The sequence below is a fragment of the Seriola lalandi genome, unplaced genomic scaffold, assembly GCF_002814215.2.
Source record: "Seriola lalandi dorsalis isolate HSWRI2012SDOR001 ecotype SW California unplaced genomic scaffold, Sedor1 jcf7180002054367, whole genome shotgun sequence".
NCBI lineage: Eukaryota > Metazoa > Chordata > Actinopteri > Carangiformes > Carangidae > Seriola > Seriola lalandi.
In genome coordinates, this window is record NW_019524920.1 from 97725 (window position 1) to 121175 (window position 23451).

General features: G+C 39.5%; 1 protein-coding gene across 1 annotated transcript in view; it reads right to left on the reverse strand.

Moving 5' to 3' along the window:
- Positions 1-2395: 2395 nt before the first annotated feature.
- Positions 2396-23451, reverse strand: part of LOC111656730 (transmembrane anterior posterior transformation protein 1 homolog) — a 28794-nt gene continuing 7738 nt past the window's right edge. Inside the window, 12 exon segments of the mRNA XM_087174599.1 lie at positions 2396-5543; positions 5546-5625; positions 11328-11500; positions 12974-13050; positions 13272-13340; positions 13464-13523; positions 13668-13777; positions 15964-16044; positions 17375-17444; positions 17676-17773; positions 18356-18491; positions 19645-19807. Coding sequence (XP_087030725.1) covers positions 5298-5543; positions 5546-5625; positions 11328-11500; positions 12974-13050; positions 13272-13340; positions 13464-13523; positions 13668-13777; positions 15964-16044; positions 17375-17444; positions 17676-17773; positions 18356-18491; positions 19645-19807 — 1363 coding nt within the window. The 3' untranslated portion in view covers positions 2396-5297.

Below are 23451 nucleotides of genomic sequence, written 5' to 3' on the forward strand. Positions count from 1 at the left end.
GCCTTACTATAACATGTTTTTTTTTTTAATTTTTATGCCTTATTATAATATAACATTTTTTAAGTTTTAATCTTTATGAAGCCTGGAAATCATCAAGGAGAAAACAATACCTACGGTGAGATATGTATCTCACGATCCCTTCAGTTAGTTTTTATTTACCTATAGATGAGTATAGTCAACGAAAAATGAAAGTGAGAATCATCTGAAATTCAGTCAGTGAATTAATATATTAAAAACAAAGCATCTCTTTACATGTTGTTCCCTTGTAAATATTACACACTTTCCATCTGTCCCTCCAACAGGTGCTCTCTTTCTCCTCGACCTTTGACCTCTTCTCCACCCAGAGGGCAGACAGAGGATACCTGAGGTGCAGCCCAGAGGGGCATTGTGATTGGTGGAGCGGAGATCAGCTGGGTTTTCCTTCTGTCTCTCTGAACAATAACATCGTTGTCCTCTCTCCGGAGTACATGGGGCCCCCAGCTCCTGAAGACAAGGGGGACTCCTGTTTGGAAACCTTTGATCACCTTTCTTCACTGATCACACACTCGTTAGACCAGCATAGCAGCAGATGGGACTTTTAGCTGTGCTGACACTTTTCATACACTGAAGCAGGAAGTAATGTGACAGGTTGAGGACGGTCTTTGTCAGTGGAGCCAAAAGAAAATAATATCAGAGTAGAAGTTTGGCTAAAACAAACTCTTATTAAAATGTACATAAAATCACAAACACAAACTCAAGATATAACCTCATTAGCACTTACAGAGCTTAATTCATTTTCTCTACTTGTTGATGAGTCTTGCGTAAGTTGCTGATCATTTTATTTCTTTACACATGTATCACAAGTCTCATCTTTAAAACTCTGATGTGCTGGACTCTTTCCAAGTACTACTACTACTTGTCCTGTCTTGAGACGACTTCCCGGTAGCTGTGACATAGCTGAAGCTCATCTCAGTCCTCAGCAGTATAAGGAGATTAGCCCTCTAAGAATGTCTGCTGGAGATTTACTCTCCCTGACCTCACCTCCTCAGCAGATACTGTGCAGCTCTGCCTCAGGACAGGTGAGGTCACTGCTGGTGTAAACCTCGGCTTACTGGCAGTAAAAAAGACCTTTACTGCTTTCCTGTTATCAGAGTAAAGAGTTTTAATCCTGTATTTGATGTTTCCAGCAGCAAAAAATACTGAGATTCATATAGATTGACAAAACAATGCAAACTCAAGCTGCACTTGCTTTTTCCAGAGCTTTTAGCCATACTACATGGTTTTCATTAGTAGAAGGGAGTTTGCCCTGTTGACATTCTAGCTCAGTAGCTGCTCTGATTTCGTTCAAAGCACTGTTAGGACTTGTCTGTGTTGGCTTCAAAAGATCAGCATGAAAACTCTCGTTTGACCTCAGAGAACAATCGTAGCTCAAGGGCCACTTTCCCTGAGCTTTTAGCAGTATCACACAGAGCACAATGATGCAGCGTGGGATTCATATACTGTAATATGATCTATTTTCACCATTACAATAAAGCATGTGAATTTGAATTCACAATTATCTCATGTGGAACACTGTTTCATAATTGACCAAGTCACGTAGACATAACAGGAAACCACATTTCACATATACATTAGAGTATATAGAGTTTATTAGCTACGTCTATTTAAAACTAAGGCAGTCTAATACACATCCTGCAGTAAACCCTTCCTTCATGATGGTTATAATGTTCAGTTTTTGTTAAATTGAAGGGTGTTTTTTATTGTTTTGTATGTCATTGAGAGCGTTGAATCAAAACTAAAACTGTTTCAACACAAACTGAACATTAAAACCTTCCTGATGCAGGGTTTATTGCAGGACTGTTGTATTAGAGTGCATTAGCTTTAGGGACATGTTCCTAATAAACTGCCAACAGAGTGTGTTTCACATGTTCTTTTTGTACAGGAATTTTCAGTTGCTTTTGCACTAGGAGAGGAGTGAGAGTCTGGGCAGTCACACTAGGTTGTGACTATTAAACCACTGAGAACAGCTGTTTATTTGTGAACCTGAACAAAACATTTAGTAGCTTCTTCATACAGCAGTTTCCAAATGTTACAGTTGTATAAGATGTAAAGTCTTTAGCAGGTTTCATATTTTTCTAAATAAAAACCCTGTGACACAAAGGGTCCAGACAGTCAAATGACTGAGTTACTTACTGAGTCATTGGGAAACTGTGTTAGAGGAAGTGAACGAATCTCACTGACGCTGTAGCTGAGTGAAACTGAAGGCGTAGCATCACGTCTGAAGGAAATTTGTCTCATTGTCACAACAGCACAAAGACTGAGGCTCAAAATGAACCTGTGTCCAACTAAAGAGAGAGAATACAACAGCAAATCATCAAAAAAAAGATGCAGCTCTGCATAGATTAAAACAACACACTTAAGAAACCAATTTTTTATTAATCCAAAAGAGAGCATTGTCATACATTATCAAGGTAGGAATTAAATAAGGAACCAAACTGATGAAACAAAGCAGGCAGTGTACTGGACCATCGCAGCTTGCATAAGAACACTTTTGCCTCATCTCCATTAGCTGAGTTGAGCTCAGCTGGGTCCAGTTGTGGTTGAGTCAGGTACAGACTGGGACCAGTTAAGCTCAACCAGCTGACAGTGGAGACTTTGAACCCGACCGACCACAACAAGGCTGAGCTCAGGCCGGTGGAGACGAGACGAGACATTCGACAAAACCACATGAAAAGACAGAAGAGTCAGATTTCACGCGCAAAAAAAAAAAAACATCATATCACAACTGGCAGCTCCAAAAATAGAACTATCTTCCTTATTACAATGGTAATGAATATTATAAAGAGCTTTTATTTCTCCAAAACAGAATTAAATCAAAGCTGATATGTGTAAACACATCTTATTTCTGCTAAAAGTAAAATATGAGGCTCCACTTTACATTATGATCACTTAAAGTATATTACTGTCATATGTTTGGCTTATTCACACGGCAGTAAAATACCTTTTAAAAATACCAAATAAATTGAGAGTGATAGGAAGAGTGCACCAGAAAGAAATTAAATTAAAAAAGAATTGATTTCTACATGTTTGCAATGATTTTAAACCCTAATAAATTCTATCTTCTATTAGTGGAATATATTTGTTTTTATAGTTCAGTTTAAAATGCTCAGCTTGATGCACAAAACTGTTGCTATGGAGAAACTCCCAGTTTAACCTTGTACAGGCGGCAGGAACCATGAGGTGCTACATAAAGTACCACTGTTAAGTGATTTCAACAGGTTTACATGAGGTTCTCTGGCACAGCTCAAGTATTTGTCGCGGCTGCAGGAACTTTACTCTGATTAAAGCACTCTGATATATAATGTTAGGAATAACATAGTTTGTTTATACTCAATTACATATGTGGGTAACAGATGAAAGCTTGATGATATATAACTGGCCTGTTATATATTTATCTTTATACTTTTCATTGCAATAAAAGAAAAAATTAAAATCATAGCAGATAACGTCAGTCAACAAAATGTAAAACACACATGCAAAAAAAAGGCATTCTGTTGTGGAAATATTGCTTCTATTTTTCTAAGATGTAAACATTAGAACATTACTTGAGAGTCGAATGAGAAACGTGACCTGTCGTATTTAAGACAATACGGTCCATCAGTGCAAACATTCTCCAGACCAAAAGTAATGAAAAATTAAATACGATTTCTCCAACAAAATCACACTCGTAACGTCTTAAAGGAAGTTATGCAATGTTAGTCCTGGAGGACAGTGATAACCCCTTTCTAACAATTATATGCATTGTTATTAAATGATGAATTTCAGATAATGATTTGTCACCTATATATATATATATGTGTATATGTGTGGATATATATATATGTGTAAAACTGATTTAAAAAATTTACTTTAAGCAAGAAGGAAATTGAGATTCTCTTGAGCATCTTTCAGTGTTTTTCAGGATTTTAGGAGCCAACTGGAAATTTATATAAATTCTTACTTTGAAGTCTGAATGAAATCGGTCGGAGCGGCGGGTGGAAGCAGCAGCTTTAGTGTGTGCCGTCACAATTTACCAACATTTGACCGGCAGCCTCTGTTAATGTCGTACGCTGACTGGTCCTTTTAATGAAAGGTCTCTTAGCTGCTGAAGGCGCCTGTGTGGGCTGCAGATGACTTTATCTGTTGGCTGCATAAACGAAAAGCTCCGCTTAAAGCTGCTCTTTAAAAGTCACTGTTCTGTTGTAACGCCATCAGATGGCGTCGGAAAGTAAAAAGATGCTTCGTTTTAAAAATGCAAACTAGTCCCACTGAGGTATAAACTTTAATCTTCATTTGAACTGAGCGGTTAATGGAACAAGCAGCAACGCATAAACTCTAAAATGAACAGTGTGCGACTACTTGGTGCAGCGTTTCCCAACCTTTTTGGCTCGTGACCCTCTGAAACAAACCCCTCATCACCGGTTGTGACCAATTCTGCCTAAAAGGTCAGTTTTTAGAGACACAAACAGGTAGAATTATCCAGTGAGTCAGAAGAAAAATGGTGAACAGTAGAGGAAAGTCTAAATAAACATAATTCTGTGTATCAGAAATATGTTTATCTTATGACCCATTGTCGAGGACCTGACCCTCAGGTTGGGAACCACTGGCTTGAGATTCCTATTGGAGGAACCTCTTAGAGGCTCTTTCCTCATTTTAAATTGGGTTGACGTTAGATGGACAACCAATTATTGGTTATTTTAAATAAGAACTCTACTTGTATTAATCTTTTTTGAGGAAAAAGGAAACACTCGATGCAGTTTCAGAACCACTCAGGTGTTTCCTTTTTTACATAAGAGTCTGGAAGTTTGTCTGTTTTCCGGCTGCTGAGCGAACTGAGAAACTTCTCTCCTTCTGGTCCCAGCGCTGCTCATACAGGAAGTGCTTGTGTGCTCACACATACGCTGCATCACACACTCTCACTCTAAATATTGAACCATGCTAACGCCTCCACTCACACACACACACACACACACACATACACAACACACAGACACATGCCAGTTCATCCTGACGACTGGGCTGCCACACACTCACACCATCTCTCTCCTGCTGTAAACTCTGAAACTGAAGTTTTCTTTGTCACACTTCTCGAGTTCAGGCTTCAACAGCAGCAGGATCGTCTCACACTGTGTCCATGTTCACGCTAACTTACTGTATGTTCACTGACTTTTAATAAATACTCAGCTTTCTGCTGCTGTTGGCCAGGAGAGCCGAGCCGGGAGGCTTCCGCTCTCCGTCTTTCCTGAGTGGTTAATCGCTACATCAGCGGCCGCTGCTGGTCAGTCAATGCGGTTACCACAGATTGTGAAACGGTCGATCTCCAGCAGGTCTTTTTTGGGAGTCCTGTGCTTCGGTTCAGAGGCGGCCTGGGCCTCCCCCTCCTCTTCTTTGGAGAGCGAGGCTGCAGGCTGTTCGGGTTCAGGCGGAGGAGTTGGAGGACGGCTTGCTGGTGCAGCAGGAGAGGCATCAGTGGGCGGGGGGGGAAACAAGTCAGTTCTGGGAGTTGGCTGGGTGGTCACAGAAGAGAGGAGGAAGAGGAGGAGGAGGAGGAGGAGGAGGACGGTGGGCTGCAGGGTGTGACTGGGACCTGCTCCGCTTTGGATTCACCTGTAAAGAGGAGTGGGGACAAATGAAATGACAACATATGGATGAGTGGATTTCTGGTTTCTCTAAATGTGATGCCTTTGAATCCATCTTCAATCAATTAATTGATTAGATGAGTTTGTAATGAGATGAGATGTAATCTGCAGTTATAACATACAAATATGTGGGTTTCATTTTACTGTCTGCTTCATAAGGAGGATGTAACTCAGTATTCCCCCCCCGCCTGTATTAGATCTGTATTCAGAAGACCACAAACTGATGGTGACTGACGTATACAAGAGTTTTCTTTTAGATAATTTAGAGCAAGAAGAGAAAGGAGAGCTTGGAAGAAGAAGATGAGCCGTCTCTGAGCAGCCGACGGGCTGAAGATGCTCTGGGTTAAGTGACAGGGAGCGACAACCTACACCCACCTGACTGCTCGCTTTCAAAGCAGCGCAGAGGGAAACCAATGAAGTGTAGCCAGAGAAGGACGCTGACACTCAGCATACAGAAGTGCAGCTGGTTTCTATCATTATGTTAAGAGAAAACACTGCAAAGCCTTTTAACTTTGAGCACACAGAGTGTATTACATTAGGAAAATCAACCAAACAGAATAATTCATCATATCAGAGAGAATTGAGCGAAGCGGCGTTGGATATTAACGAGCCCGTCCACAGAGACAACCGCCCTGCCCGCGGCTATCTGGCTACAACAAACTTCCAATTCTTACTGCAGACAGAGCTGAACCGACACTTTACAGTACAGAGCTGCGGCAGCACACCAAGCATATAGAGTGTGTGTATATATGTACATGTGTTCGAGTAAAGGCATTAAAAAGCATTTTTCTATTATGATGGTGGCCAGGAAAACAGACATGGAATATCAGAAAATGTGATGTTTTGGTGTGATACAGTATTCTGCCTGAATAATTCAGTGTTGAATCAGCCAAGATTTTCTGATATGGTAAAGGTGTTGATGCGGCACAAACCTGTCTCACTTTCTCTATGATTTATTTATTTGGCTTTGGTTTATTTGAGATGCTAGAAATGAATTGAATAATGTCAGCAACATGTTTTATTATTGGACTACATTGTTTCTGGATTAACACGAGCAAATTTCATGTTATTTCTTATTTGTTCTACAGTAACTTTTTGATTGACAACCACTTGCTCACAATGGAAAATTATAGAAAATTCTGTCCTGATGACGTCTTGGTTATTTTCCACTATGACAAACTACAAAAGATGAAACCGTCGTCATCACTCCACTTTTGATTCTAGTCTACCTTTGTATGTGCAGGTTAACAAGCTTGTGCTTCATGCTGTTTGCTGTCCTCACACCATGAACACTCTAAGTCTTCACACTCAGGTATCACCCTCTTTCCACTGGCTACCATTAAAAATTACAATCCAATATAAAACTGTAGTTATTACCCATCAGGCTCCACGTGGTGAAACCTGTGAGTAGAGCTCAACTTTCACGCTCACGCCATCCATCTCAAGACTTATTTATATTCCCTCACTTTTCTTAGCTGATGTTTTTCTGTAATATAATTTTCTTGCTTTTATTGTATCTCTTTGATTTGTTGAGTTCTATGTCTTTTGTTTGTAAAGCACTTTGGGGTTGGTCGGATTTCTACATTATATTTCCATTGAAATTGCTCTAATTAATATTTTTATATTAACAGTGGATTAAAGTATTTGCATAATGTGAAAGTGGTTGATGTTGGCTGCAAACTCATAGAGAATTATCACCCGACTGCAGCTCCTCTCAGCACCACAGAGAATTACAGCTCCTCTCAGCTCGTTGTTTTGGTTTTATGATGTGCAACTTTACTGCTCTGCTTTAGATTCAGCGCTCCTTTAAACTCTCCTCCAGCTGTTTTCACTGAAACAAAACTCTGATAAAGTGACTAAATGCTGCCCGGCACCAAACAGCAGACAGAAAGTTAGTGACAAGCTGGCGACCAGGAGGGAGCACCCGGCAACAGGTACGTTTGTAGTGTGTAAATGTGTAAATAAAGTGACGTATAGAGTGTTTACGGTACAAACGATTTAAAAGAACTAGTATTTGAGTAACACACTGAATACACATACACACATACATACATACATATACAAAAAAATGAGCTCCCCGCTTCTTCTCTGGAAGATATGTGAGCCTTAATAAACGTTAACCACCATATGGCTTGAAATGGCTGATTCCAAACTGCTCATTACCCATTTCTGCCCTCTGGGCAAAAGCATGCAGTATAGACAGATGGCATATCTTAGTTTTATGTGAATCCAGACCATTGTAAAGACAAAGACATGCAGATGAACATAATTGTGCAGTGGATGCACTGGAGCAGCAGGTGAAGCCCGAGGCACAGACCGAAGTAGTTTAATGTTAGAAAAGTGAGCATGGTATCTGAGGTCGCTGGTTCAAATCCCAGCAGCTGAATGTGTAGGAGGCACAAGAAGAGACGCACATTAATTTTTACCTCCACCTCAAAGTAGTTATTATTATACTCTATATGTTGCAGCACGACACCTTAAGCTCTCTGAGAAACCAGATTCATTTGTAACACAAGCGGCGGCAGGAGCTTTGATGTTTGATATGACATGATGCACCATCAGGATCTTTGTCATATTAAAGCTCCTGGCTCAGCGCAGCAGGCGGATCTGTGGCACACACGGGAGGGAAAGATCTGCAGGGATTTTGGCTGTGGATGACAGGGAAATACTGCCACCTCCAAATCTGTGTGTCTGATTGTGTGTGTCTGTGACTCGAGGTACAAGGCCTGTTTAACACTTTGTCAAGATATTTACATGAATCTTAATGAGCTAATTCTTATGTAAATATTTGAAAGTAGGAAATAGGGGATTTGTTTTTTGTTTTTAGTCATCGTAAGTTTAAGGCTGCAACTAATAAAGCTGTCCATAAGAGGGTAAATCAATACAACGACAGATGTAGCTGCTTGTGTTGGTGCTCCTTTGGGTGCATGTTTTGAGACGTGTCCTCAGGTTGCTGGTGCTGGGATGGGATGCTAGGCTAACTGTAGCGAGAGAGCGAGTGCTCGGAGGCGTGCTGGGTTGTGAACTCTCTGCCATCGTTAACACACCGGTTGTTGTTGAATTAATTCAGCTTGACCTACGTTTCATTTTCAATCAGTGAAAGTGACACTGCGTGACTTCTGCAGTGTAATCAGTGCAGCGTTAGCAGCAACTAACAAATGTTTTCATTATCAATTAATCTGCTGATGATCTTTAAGATTGATTAATTGATTGTTTAGTTTATAAATTAAAACTTGATGCTCTGGTAGCATACGGTTTGTCAACTGGCTAATTGATTAATTAATTAATCATTTTAGGTGTAACATCTACAAAATAAACAACTTCATAGACTCTATTTCTGAGTGCTGTGGACACAGAACCTGCTGTATCCTAACAAAACAGAGACTGATCCAATGATTAAAGAATGTATTAAAATAACATTTACTGCTGGTACAATTTTGTTGGGACGATACATTTAGAGCCGCGACAAATTAAACTCACTGGTCTGATGGAAACGCTGCAATCAAAGGTCAAAATCTCAAAATTTAAAATGAAATATCTGCGACGTCACCATAATTCAATGTCACATTATTGACACAATTGTCAACTATAAGAACTACAAGATGATTATTCTAGAAAATATTTGGCCATTAGCTGCCAAACTACCCATAAGACTACATAACATTATACTGTGTTTCAAGCAGTACGCAAAGAATAAGCATTAGCTCAAAAATTAGCTTTGGTGAGATGAGAGAGTGTGATGAGACAATGTGAATTTATTTTCACCTATAGCTGCTTTGGTTGAATCAAATCATCATCATCTGATATTTAGAGAGACTTCTCTACAACCAGAAGGTCACAGGTTTGATTTCTGCTCCACCAGACACAGGATGTTTGAGCTGCCTGAAGCTGGACACTGAGCTTCTACCTGCTGACAAATCTGTCTGGATGCAAGTGTCAGCTAAATGCCTTAAAATATAAATTAAAGTGTCAGCTAAACGCCTGAAAATGTTAATATAAACATGATTCTTCTCTTAGGCGGGGTGAGGTAAGCCAAACGTTGCTTTAGAGACTACAGTGCATGCAGTGGACAAACACTGGATTTAGAAAGCAGCATCCAAATAGTATGTAAATCATTACTAGCAACCTTATTGTTAGATATAAAAAACAACAGTGCTTTGTTCCCTTTGTGCATGTGTTGTTGAAGCTCGCTGTAAGACAATACTGTTTCATTAAATACAGTACATGGTAGTGCAGAGAGACAAGAAAAATCAGCAAGTGAGTAGGAGGCCGAGCTCAGCATGCAACATCATTTATGAGCAAGATTAAATCCCAGGACGTCTCATTTACTAGATATCTGTTCCTGAGAAGCAGAAGGAGGCTGTTTTACCTCGTGAACACTTTTCATATCTCCAAAATAAGCTATAACCCAAATGTTACATATGTGAAATATTTTATCTCTTTATTTTGTGATCAAAAACCTGTGTGCAATTCGAAATGAATGAATAGCTGTCTGGACCGGTAGAGCAGCAAGACATATCAAAAGCCATGCCTATCATTAGACTACTGACTAGAACACAGACGGAGGTATTAACAGAATCATGACGAATCTACATATATTTATATAGAGGCCTGAAATGTTAACTTAAATATTCCAGGACTTACTCTGGTTGTGTCTGATTGTAGGAACCCTGATTGTTCCCCGCAGTGTAATCAGTGAGAGGGACAGAGGGTTATCAGGCTGAGATGCTTAAACAATTATGTAAAGTGATTGGGAACACTCCCCTCCGATAAGTGGGTCGACCTGTGTGCTCCTCTTTCCCAAAAACCTGACAGGATGATATTTTGCTCTCATTATAGTGATGAACAGATTTTAAATACGGTGACAAACTGTTCGTGTCCATGTTAACTCAAACCTGTAATAACTGATTTTATTTGGCCACTTGGGGGCAGCAGAAACGAGCTGTAAACACAATGTTGACATATGATCTGAACTTATCAGTAAACAGTCGCTTATTTATTTACACATCCAGTGGTTACGGAGCAACATTATCATTCATTTTGAGTCGTGTTTCTGTCCACATGACAAATATTAATCCAATGTTCACTCTTTTTTTTTTTTTTAGCTCTGTTTTTGGTCATCACCAGCTGCTGAGGGAAATCTTCACCAGCTGCGTCGGCTGGGTGTTTGGTGCTGAGCAGATCACGCACAGTGAGTTTGTTGAGGGCTGAGAGGAGCTGCAGATTCAGCTGGTGATTCTCTGTAGGTTCATGAAGACGAGCAACTTCTTTCACGTTGTTGTTTAATGCCGCTTTAAGTATTGTTTAATTTGACAGCATGACACGGGTGTGTGATCGCTCCTTATGATTTTAATTCTATTTAGAGTTTAAAAACAGCACTACATTTTTATTTCAGCATCAAAGCATAGTGTGATCAAAACAAGAGAACTACTGTTTGAAACTAGTTAAAATGCAGTGGCTCTATAAATACACTTTAAGGGACTTTAATCTTTGAATGGTTCTTATACTGATAACTGTTTCATATTTTGTTGGCACACCCTTCTACATACATGCGCCACACCATTATCTCAGGGTATCTTTTATATTTTTATAGATTTATAGAAGCAGAATCTGTGTAAAGACACAAAGAACTTAAAGAAAGAACTGATACTAAAGGTGTGTGTGGTTTACCTGAAGGAGTGGGACATCTTGGCTGGTCAGCTTTGCTGGGGCTCTTTGCAGAGGAGGAGGATGGAGTGGTCGAGGGCCTCTCGAACAGTTTGTCCTCCATGTTGGCCCTCTTAACGTAAACACACGACTTCCCCAGGAGCACGATACTGTTCAACACTTTGAGTGTAACCAGCCTGCAGAGGGAGAGGGCTGCAGTTAGCGGTTGCATTTCTGGCCACAAGAATCAGAAACTCTCTCCTCTTCCTAAACAACTACCGCGGCGTTGCAGCAGTCGACAGCTGAAACTATTTTGACTGGAAAATAAGAAATTATAACTTTGACAAAGCATCTACTTTAAGCTTTAATTTGCAAAATCAAGAATCAGAATATTTGCAAACGTGCGTTGATTAACTATAATAATAAAAATAATACATTTTATTTACAGAGCACTCAGGCACTTAATATTGTGGAGATGTTGGCACTCAAAATAATCTGTAATAATTTAACATTCTTGATTATTATGCTGCACTGTTGACTTTCACCAATTTGATTGATCTATTCAGCATTGAGCTGTAAAGTTTGGTACATTCTTATAATGAGGATTATCACTTAGTCATAAGTGAAGAGCTGTTATCACAGTGCTGAGATGTAGCAGAGTTTTCACAGTGCTGTCTTGAGCTGGGACACAGCTATAATGAATCTCCTCTACCATCTGGTTTCAGTCGCCTCCGTTCACATCCCACCACTGACACCAGGATGTTGATGTGCACCATCCTTCTGTGTTTCTGGGCTTCGCTATAAGGCCCAAACTCTGACACTGTGATGAGAGAAAGACGGACACATTTGGGTCTGTGGACCACCGCTCGCTGTGACAGGGTGTTTCGGACTGAGAGCGTGTCAGCACGGCTGAGTCTTCGCCAAAGCACAGCGCTCTGGTCAAGCCAGAGCTATTTTTAAATCAGGGGGTGGGGAGGGCCAGAGATGGCACTAGAGATGACAACATTGTATTCTTCACCCTGAGGGAAACTCTTTAATGGTACGAGCCCGATGGGATCCGGCAAATGAGAATGAGCGAGGGTATCAGCAGCTCAGCTCAGGGAGAATGTGAGGCCACAGTGTTAATGCTTATGTAACTGTGTATGTCTCTGAATCTGAATGTGTGTTTATGACAGCGCCTGCATGTGTTAGTGTGCAAGCATGTCAGTACAGTGGACATGTTTGTGTGAGAGTCTCTGTGCATATTTGACACACTATAATTGTAAATAAAAAACTAAACATTTAAATATTCAATTATAAATGACTAAATGAAGACAAGGTTACGATTGAATCATATGGAAATATATATTTTGACCTGCATTTCAATGGTTTAAGCCTGCAGTTCAATAAGGTAAGGGAGTGAATAACTGCATATATCTTATCACCATATTAATGTGCATGAAAACCTTAGACAACCAAATTCAGTTTCAGCCTTTAAACCTTCTCTTGAGCTTATTTTATACAGTCTGATTAAAATATATGCAGCAAATGTAAGAAGAAGAAAATGTCATGTTCAGTACAACAAGCACAGTAATACGAGGCTTAAAAGTTCCCTCAGTTCTGGATGCTGGGCAGGGCGATCTACAAATATATCCTGCTGTAATATTAGTAATACAGAACTAAAGACTTACCCGAGATAAAAGAGGAACACACAAGTGTATGACAGTGCTCCCTGCACCTTCACCGAACTCATCACCACTCGGATAAGCTGTTAAAACATTACAAAGCAGAACAAATTGAAATTCTAACTTAGTGAATCAGATGAAAAAAATCTAATTTGAATGATAGTGAGAACCATGAAGCAGCTATTTTCAGCCAGTGGAATTAAAGTTTGAAGTTTGGAGGAAGTTCTGGTTAATGCTTGTGTGCCAATGACTAAGTCCTGTGGTATTTAGTTTCTGAATAGCGACAGACTGCAGGCTTTCTTACCAGAACAGCCAAAGGCAGAGGGATGAAGCCCATCCTCCTGGCCACTGAGTCACTGTAGTCAGTACAAGCCTACACAGTGACAGACGAGCACAGATTATAGCACTCAACAAAACCGCATCGATTAGCTGCGTAGGCTCAGTGCTGTTTATGCAAGTATAACGACGATGATATGAAAAACAGACACTTGCTTACATTTTTCTGTCGACTGCTGACGAGATCGAAGGCCAGACTGGCTCTGTATTCACTGTACACCTGCAGGGGAGGCAAGATTAATAATGGAGTATGAGAAAAGTAGGAAAGCAACGGACCACGTACAGTATTATACATGTACTATATGTGACAAGGTGATAATGGATGACTGTTTGAGAAATAATGAACATCAGGTTCGGTCCTTACATCTGCAGTGATGTCGTTGAACTTTGTGATGAAAGCGTGTTTAATAATGTCAACGGCAACTTCAGAGGTGACGACCATAAAGACATCAGGGAACAACACCCACAGATGGTCTGAAGAAAGGCAAACAAGAAGAAGGAAGATAAACTGTAATTTATGCTGAGTAAGAGAGAGTGCATATACTCCATCCCTCGATACTGTGTCTACATTCTGCCCACAAAACACAAGGCTCCAGACACAAGGAGCTGTCGTTATTCAGGTGTTGGTACTGAGTATGGTACTAATGGTACTGAGATTTTTCTGAGCCAGTATTCGATCTGGTGACACTTACAGTTACAGTCTTAGCTAATACTATAAAGAAACAAGAGTCACGTATTCATAGTTTTATTTGCCACCTGGAGGAAGTGGAAAAAGCTGAAACACAACAGGGACATATTTCCACCTAACAAATGCATCTCGTGGCTGTTGAGAGCGGTGAGACTGAGCCACTGCAGCAGCATGTGCTCATTGTGCTCATGTGGTAGTGTTCTGTTTTTCTGTTGCTTCTGTTTTTGTGATGGGTTCGGTCCTTCTGTTTTTCGTGGATTTATTTCTGTCACTTTAGTTTTGGTGCTTGGTTTAGGTGAGAGGAAGGACAGCAGATCCTATGACCCTCTGTGGGTTGGTCTGAGTGGCTTCACTTCTGTTTGTTACTGTTGTCTGGCCCATCCGCTTTTGTTTTTTTATTCTGCTGTTGATTATGGTCATTTTCTTTCATTGTTTGTCTATTAATAGACAAGTTTAGTTTTGCTGCAGCAAACTGACTCCTGTGATTATGTTGGACGGCTGTTTTGTTGAGGAACCTTGTCGGAGTCGTAACACACGCTGAAAAACCAAAAGTCCTGTGACCCAACATACCAACATATTTAGAAGTGCAGCTATAATAAAATTATAAAAAATATCATTATAATAATGTATCAGATGACAAAATGTGACAATGTGAAAGAGGTCGCTCATGGTGATGAACGTACAGAGAATTATCACCTGAATCAGTTCCCTTTAGCTTCATGCTTTACTGAGCTTTATAGTGAGTTTCAGATCATTGTTTAGCTCTTCAGTCTGCAACACTAGCGAACGGGTTCACTCTCACTTCTCTCATAGTGTTATTTTCAGCCGGAGCAGACAGCTGTTTGCTCTAAAAAATCCACTGTGCACTACCTGCCCACCATCAAACAGCAGACAGAAAATAGTTAGCGACTAGCTGGTGAACAGAACAGAACATTTACAGCCACATATTTCCCTTGGGAGTTGGTATAGAACAAAAACAAAGCTAAAAGAAGAGTGAATATTAGACTTACATTCCTCAAGGGAACGTAAGACAACTCTGTATGAACAATAACGCTGCTCCACAACTGCAAAAGCAACTGTTTGCTAACATGTTTGCTATCTCAGCTTAAAAGTTTGCAGATAAAGCAAAGACAGTGCACCTGACCTGCAGTCTGAATCCTTTAGTAAATGAGGGGTTTTAGTTTATTGACTTTTACTAAATCTACAAATGTTTTCACTTTGTCATTATCGGTTATTGAGTGTAGAGTGATGCTGATTGAAAATGGTGATTTTATCCATTTAAAATACCATATGTTTCTTTGGAACCAGTACAGTCAGTTTACTTGAAAAAACCCTGAGATTATAACTAATATTTTACAAAATGCTGCCATACTTGCACAAATGTCTTAAATAATGAATGAGCAAAACATCTTTGGCTCCTATTTCATCCATTTCAACTATTAGAAGTGTTTAGTAGGTAATTAGCTGAGAGCAGGTGCTTCTGTTTCTGCTGTATAATGCAAACAAATAGGTGCAGGCACCATGAAAGCAGCATGGAAGATAAGTAAATTACTGGAGACTTGTGATTTGTATACCTCTTTAGCAACAGAAGGCTGTAGCTCTGCTGGTATTAGTACATCAGTGTTATGATTTCAGCTGACAGGCCACGTCTGTCATCTACTGTGTCTCTGGCTTTGAGACTGTCAGGAGGAGCTGACTGTTTTCAGAAAGCTGTCACACAGAAACACTCGGCTCTCTTCCCCCGCTCTGCTCTGTCTCATTCACTGATGTTTGCGGGAGGTTAAACACTCCAAGGTGTTGCAGTGGGTCATCTGAAACAGCACGGAAGGAGCTGCTCAGCATACTGAATTTTTTTACCCACGACAAGCACCGACCCTCGTGTTGGGATTTCAACGCACCTGGGGTAGCCTGATATCTGTTAACTGTCGTATAAAACAAGTCTATGAAACCGTAGTTTGAGACGAATAATTACCTGCGTTCCACGAGAACTGCTCCATATTCCTGAGACAGACGATGAGCAGGAGAACGTAGCTGGTGAACCGCTCTTTGATATCTGCAGGATAAAATAATCAAATTTGCAATTACAGTTCCTCAACTCTGGAACAACCTGGAAGAAAATGTGATTAGTAAAGACTCCATCTTCATTCTAGCTGCAATAGAGCCGCATTTACCCACACTTCCTGTCCTAATCAGGGTTTCTGCAGGGTGCGCCAAGTTAACTTTAAGACTTTTAAAGATCTTCTTAATGCCCCACAGACTGAAATTTAATACATGTTTTACAGTCAGACTGGCAGAAGTATTAAAGTACGATGGAAAACCAACAAGGACGGCTTGGAATTATTCATTATTATACCATAATTTTTCAGGAGTTTAACGATAATTACTGATGATATAATGAATTAAATTGATGCAACCTGGACCAAAATAGGTGGCAGAAAATTGATGGATAGATTAATCATTTAAATATGTTAATTTAAGATCAGTTATATTTTTTTCATTTTCAGACTTTTCCAGACATGCAGATGTCCACCGTTCCTCTATTAATGTTTCTGTTCTTAACATTCTCATTTCATTTTCTTTAGAAGGTTTCTATTCTTTTAATTTGCATTTTAATGTGTTCATACTGTTTTTTTTTGCTGTTCTTCTTTTTTCTTTTTAATGTTTTTTATGCATTATGTAGAACACACATTACCCTCATGTATGAAATGTGCAATGCAAATAAACTTGGTTTGTTAATGCTGTGTATACTGCATGTGTGTTAAAACGTGTGATCCTAAAAAGGTTAATTTGTGTTCAGTCAGTTTTATTGTGCAGCAAAAATGATGCAATGAGATAAGTGAAAGGAGTTACAGTCACTTTAATCTGCGTCAGTATTACAGACTGTAAACATCCATCTAGCGTGATATAAAGACACAGCTGTAAATGTTTACAATACCATTATCTGCACTGATAATACCATGCTAGTTAGGACTAAGCTCAGCTCCACAAACAGGCAATAAGATGTGAGTGAAACGTGAGAGGGAAATCTTATTCTTCTGCTGTCATTAGAATACAGTTAGAGTGACTGAAAAAAAACAACAACAGCAACAAGAAAAACCAAGCTGCCTCTGGGGATGTAAGAGGAAATGCACACATAATTAATCCTATAGCAAAGTGTGTACTCTTCTTTCAAAGCCAAATGGATGGATTCATAAAAGGTTTCTGTGTAAGGATGCGGAATTAAGCCTTAAATAATTCCCTGTTTTGATTTTCTATTGTAGTTTGATACTAAACATTTTATCCAGAATTAAGGACTGTCAGTCACACATCTATTCCATCCACATGAGAAAAAAACAAAACAGGAAAATTTTTTTCAATTTAAAGTATGTCTTTGACTATCTTACCACTGTTGGACATTTGGAATAAGTTGTTCTTCTCAAATTTCTTGAACACGCTTCCTTTAATCTCGACAAACTGTTTGAGAGGGAGCAGAAACGCAAAGGAAGAAATGCAGTTAGCAGGATTTATGATACAGACAATACGACCTATAATGTTGCAGCTGCATTTCATCATTAACATGACAAGTTTCGTCTTTGTGGGACACAGGAGCGAAGCTGCTTTAACTATCACATCAAGCCGCTTGTTGTGTACTATAATATTTAAGGTGTGCACTGTATGTGTGTACATTTGTGTATGTGTACTGACGTTGTTGGACATCATGATGGTGAGCAGGGACTTGTTGTGGGAGTTGAAGGCGACGTTGAGGGTGGAGGCTTGGACCATGATGAGGATGGCATGTAGGACTGAGAGACAGACACTCAGGAAAACAACTCATTTATAAGGCAGTGAATACCTGTTATAAGCAAAGCAACTTAACAGTTATACAGACAAGCTCCTGACCAAAACAACACTTTTGATGCCTAAAAATATTTCCTGTGACATCAAGAGTTTTGTTCTTGTGAAATATTCTTGAACAAGAAAAAAAAACCTTTAACTGTCCTAATTGTAGGAATGACAGACAAGTTTAAGAAACTACAGATAAACAGAAGTTACAGTGCACTGACCTTGACTAAGGGTCTGTTTACAACTGTAGTTCATCATCCTTGCTCCAGACCAGCAAAAATTAATCACTTTTTGCCTTTTATAGTTCCTGTGTTTCTGTCTAGCCAGAAGAAAATAAAACAAAGCTAATTCTAGTGCCTGCTAACCAAGTAATGCTTCACTTAAAAGGCTTTACTTATCTTCTCCAGTGGTCATAAAGAGAGTTAAATATGAGCATTACATGATGCTATAACTGTACATTCACTGTTAAAAATCAATTTTGGAAAGAGATGAAGACTCAAATCCCTGAAATATTTTGCTACTGATTTGAACCAGAAGGATACAGACATAAAAGACGGCCATGAAGAAGTGAGGGATGACTCCTATACTGTCTCTTTTCCGTTCTTTGGGTTCTGTGGCCGTCCAGTACAGAGCATCCAGGATATCTTGACCAAAGGAGGAGAAGAGGCGGTCTGCCACCTGGCAAAGGAAGCGCAGATAAGGTCATAATAAGATAATAATACTATGTATTTCACTCCTCATCTTACCTACATCCTCTGATAATGTTCTCTGGTAGTTGGTTTTTGCCATCACTTTGTTTCCAAAACAAAATCTATATTAATATTGCCATCCTGTTTGTTCTTTTTTGAGATGAGATTATACCCGAGCTCACTAACAGGCGGACCGTCCTGTCTGGACCAAGACCTATAAACTATGAAAACTTTGAAATAGACACTTGTCGTGTCTATTTCAACCAGCGCAGCCTTTCCTGCCTTTATGGCTCTGGTCATGTGATCAGGCAATCATTGCACCTTGATAGTTAGTGGGGAAAAGGAGGTGTTAAAGCTGTTCAACTGTTAAGATGTGTTGAGATTGTTTTTTATAAGAATGGTTGGTTAAGATGTGATAAAAATTACAAAAAAAGAAGAAAAAAAGGAAACTCAAGAAACACATTTTATTTAATTTTTCTGAAATATAACTAGGATTGTAACCTTTAATTTGCAGTTCAGGCATTTAGGTTCCATCTCATCACCTGCCAATTTCACCTATTTCCAGTTGACAAAGTGGAAACACTGAATTGCTTCGGCTGTTTTCCATTTTGCAGCCTTAATAATAATAAGGATAATAATAATAATACTACAGCCCCTTAAGTGAGCAATATGTAACTGAGCGTGAGTGATTCAACCCGTGCAAAATGTTGTCACAGAACCCTGGAGCAAGGCACCAAACCAACTGCTTGCTCTCTATACATAAGTCATCAAACCAACAGAAACAAATTCACATTGATGTATTTCTGTATTTGGACCATTTGGGTTAAATACATGCTGAACCGGGAGAAAGATTTATAAACCAACACAGGTACAAAATCAGAAACTGTGTACACAGACTGAAGGTGGAAAACGAGAAACGTACATACACAGAATCCTAAAAATGTACTGCAAATCTGTAAACTTAACCTGCCTGAGTCTTAACGTCCTCTCACAGTGCAGGGGCAGCCGCTGTATTATAACACATAGCTATTAAGCATTTAGTATTCAAAGAACAGACATCTGCAGGTTTCTTTTGTTATTGTCTAAATACCTGAAGCGATGCTGTATACATGTCAGATATTAGTGTGTAAACTGCGCGGTACCTCCAACATGTTGTAGATGATGTAGAGTTTGATGACAGACTGTCCTCTGATCAGGTGGTACATCATGGAGTAATCGACGTAATGCATCATGGAGAAGCACAGCACCAAGATCAGTCCCTTCAGCACGTCACACACCTGCGCTGGCTGCAGCAGGCGCGACCCACTGACAACGCACACACAAAAACACACAAAAACATCAACTTGTGGCGTCTATACTGACACTTGGAGACATTTAAAGAACATTTTTTTGCACGTTTGAATGCAGACTTGCATGCTGACATACACATTGTGCAATATATCCATAGATAACATGCACACAAAATAGCCTGTCATACTGTCTGAATGAACAGTTAAATGTGTTTACATCAACATATAACATGTGTATATACAGTAAGGCCCAAAAGTGTTTCCTATTCACTGGTCTCATACTGCTGGACCGCACTGTATATGCTGACAAACACACACATTTTTACCAAGCAAAGATATGACTATGATTGCATGAACACATACATATATCTACAACATTGACACACATTTTTTTTCTCAAACTTGGCATCATTAATACTTCACTGGTGGACCCCTGATTTAATACACTACCAGACCAGTACCACTGTTTACTGCTTGTTATCAAGGCTTTGAATGATCTCTGCTATTCATCCCATGCTAGGAAACAGTAGGGCAACACATACTGGGATAAATAATTCATTTCTGTTCAAAATGAGATAATCAGCATAAAGGAAAAGGAAACAAGTAGTGGTAAGACAAAAAACACAAGATGAAATATTAAAGCTAGTATCTCCTTCATTCTAAAAGTCATCTCTTTATAAGATTTATCTTCTTTAATATGTTTCTGTTTTGGTTCAACGCTTCTGCTCCTGTAAGCTTAAATCTTTGTTGTTCTTATCTTCCAAACAGACTGCATAACAAAAACTTCATATATCTGTTTGATGGTTTATCTCCATGAAAAAATACCTTTTCTTTAACAAAAGAACTACAGCATTTTGGACAGAAATGTTTCAAATAGTGTTGGACGATCAAGTAAATGGAAGAAAACACTCAGGCTAAAGCTGTCACATACTGCAGGAGCGGCAAAACGTGTCTTTTAATGGCTAATAATGTGTTTCAAACATGTGCAGCTTTCATAATTAATGGCGGTGGCAGCTTGGGAGCATGTTAAGAGGAGGGCTGACAAATCCATAGAACCAGTTATTTACTATGACAGGGATAACTGGGAAGAGCCAGAGAGAGCTTAATTCCAACACATCCTGGATATTTCCCACGTCAGCTGTGTGACTGGTCTATAAGTCTACGACCAACCCGGAGAACAGCAGTAAAAAAGGTTTTCATCTACTTACCACACGGGCTGATTACTGACCAAAATCAGCACCAACATAGAGTTTAATGAAGGAAACGGTCCCTTCGGATGCTTACCTGCTGTTAAAACAGACTAATTACACACTGTTTCTATGTTGGCTGTTTACCACACTGCGACAAACACTAATTGCCATCAATAACAGCCGTCTTAATATTGCCAAAGTTTAACACTATTTTACAAATACAACTTAATAATTTTCCACTACATCACTATAAACCACATGGACTGATACTTGACCAACCTATTAGTGCACAAGACATCATTACCGTCATTAGTTTTGGCTGCTGTTGCTTCACATCAACAGGGCCACTCCTCACCCTTTACACTTTTATAAAAACATGAGAGAGGTAAAGATATCATGTTTCACAGGGTCGATGTTGGAGGGTGTGGTAGGTGTGGAGATATGGACTATTTTAGGATCTGACTCCAAGCTGAGTGAGGAAAAAGGCCCCGAGTTTAGAAAAATGTGTAAATTAGCTTAATCAAGTGTCGCTGTCTTCTGAAGCGATGTGCAGCTAAGCACAGAGCTGTGAAGAGAACAGGATGAGATGAAGAGCTGTGCCTTTTTGTCCAAAGCATGAAAAACAATGATTGCCTTCATAACCACATAAATGTTACTGTGAATACACAGTGAATATACACTACAATATACACTGAATATACACTACATTTCATTAAAGATCTAATTCATCCCTGTAATACACGATGAGGTGAACCTTGATAAAAAACATATGAGCATTATTGTGTTCTCTTGTATGTATATTTACGATAAAGGAAACAAGGCAGATAAAAATGCAAAAATAGACTGATTTGTTTTGCTAATTATGGCTCCATCCAGTGGTCAGGTCTGAAGCCATTCATTATAAAAGAGGAGCTGGTCCAACGTAACAAAAGCTTCAGTCCTAAACATTATCTACTTCTAAGTTTAGTTTCTTCCATCTGATTATACGATTTCTGTTCAGTGCTGAATGTAAGAACAAACAAATAAATAAATAACTTGTGCTGTCTGAGGTCAGAATCAGAATAGAGAGAAGTGAGATGGGAGAGAGAGCGTGACTTAGTCAAAAATAAGCATAAAATGGGACTGCAGCTGAAATAACACATGAAAAATTGTTTTAAAAAACAGTTAAATCAGACATGAATAATAACCAACACTGGGGCATCAACTAATGATTGTTTATATTATCAATTAATGTATTATTTAGTTAACAAAATGACAGAAAGTTGTCCATGACAAGCTCAGGTGTCGCATAAATGTCTTGTTTTGTTTGACCAACAGTCAAAACACAAAACCAAAATACAAAGATATTAAATTTACAGTGACATAAAACAGTACAAGTAAGTTTCCAAATTTGAGAAGTTTGAACATTTATATTTGTTAAATGACTTAATAATCAATTATCAAAGCTGCTGCATACTGATTTCTGTTGATCGATTAATTGAATAATGTGTTCACTGTTGCAGTTGAACTTGTGTTGGTGAATAGCAGCTTTGGTATTCAGGTAGTTAAGTTGCTATCAGACATAAACCTCCTCACACAGCATTTAATTCTGAACAAACAGCTCTCTGGATGCAAAGCTGCTGCAGCCTGCACAAAGCAGTCCTCACAATCTCTATTCTATAAGCGTTATCTCCATAACACACATGAACATTATGTTTGAGTGCAGTCAGCTATGTGCTGCATTCCAAGTAGCCATCACTATGTGCCTTTCATACTGTATTAGCCCGATACACAGGATTAAAACTCGGGGCCAGGGAAAGAAGAGAAGCTTCATTTCTGATAGAAAACCTTGTTAGAGAAGCTGACTGCTGAGTAGAATCTAGCCAATATGCTTCTGTAGAGCAGCTGGGGATTTCAGTTTTCCTCTCCCTTAAATATTACTGCAGAGAGATGCCCTCAAATGAGGCAAATCAGTTCCAAACTGCTCCAGAAAAGCTGCTCAGTGACCAGCAGTGGAAGATCTGAATTTAGTAGGCAGCCCTCCAGTTTGAGCATGTGCAGCTGTATCACTGACAAGCAACACCGTGATGAGAATGAGCATGCACTCTCAGCAAACCTTCCTTGGATGAGTTTCGAAAAAAAAACAAAACAAAAACAAAACCCAGGACTTATGAGGAACCAACATGGCTGCTTTGCCTTGGAGAATGGGACATGATGTGCAGTGCCAAGCTGTATATTAACAGACACAATGGAGATGAGGAGAGACTGGTGAATAAATGTGGAGGCCGGTTCAGGACAGTGATAACATTAATGAAGCCCTGGCAGGCCGGTGGGAGCGTACCTGCTTCTTCTGCAGTAGGGGCATGTGCGTGCCCTGCAGGGGGGGAGGAAGGCAAGGGGAGAATCAGACAGATTCAGAGAGGGTGAGGTTGGGTAGGAGGAGAGGCAGCACCCATCAGAAGGGGTGGGGGACAAACGCCTTGTAGCTGTA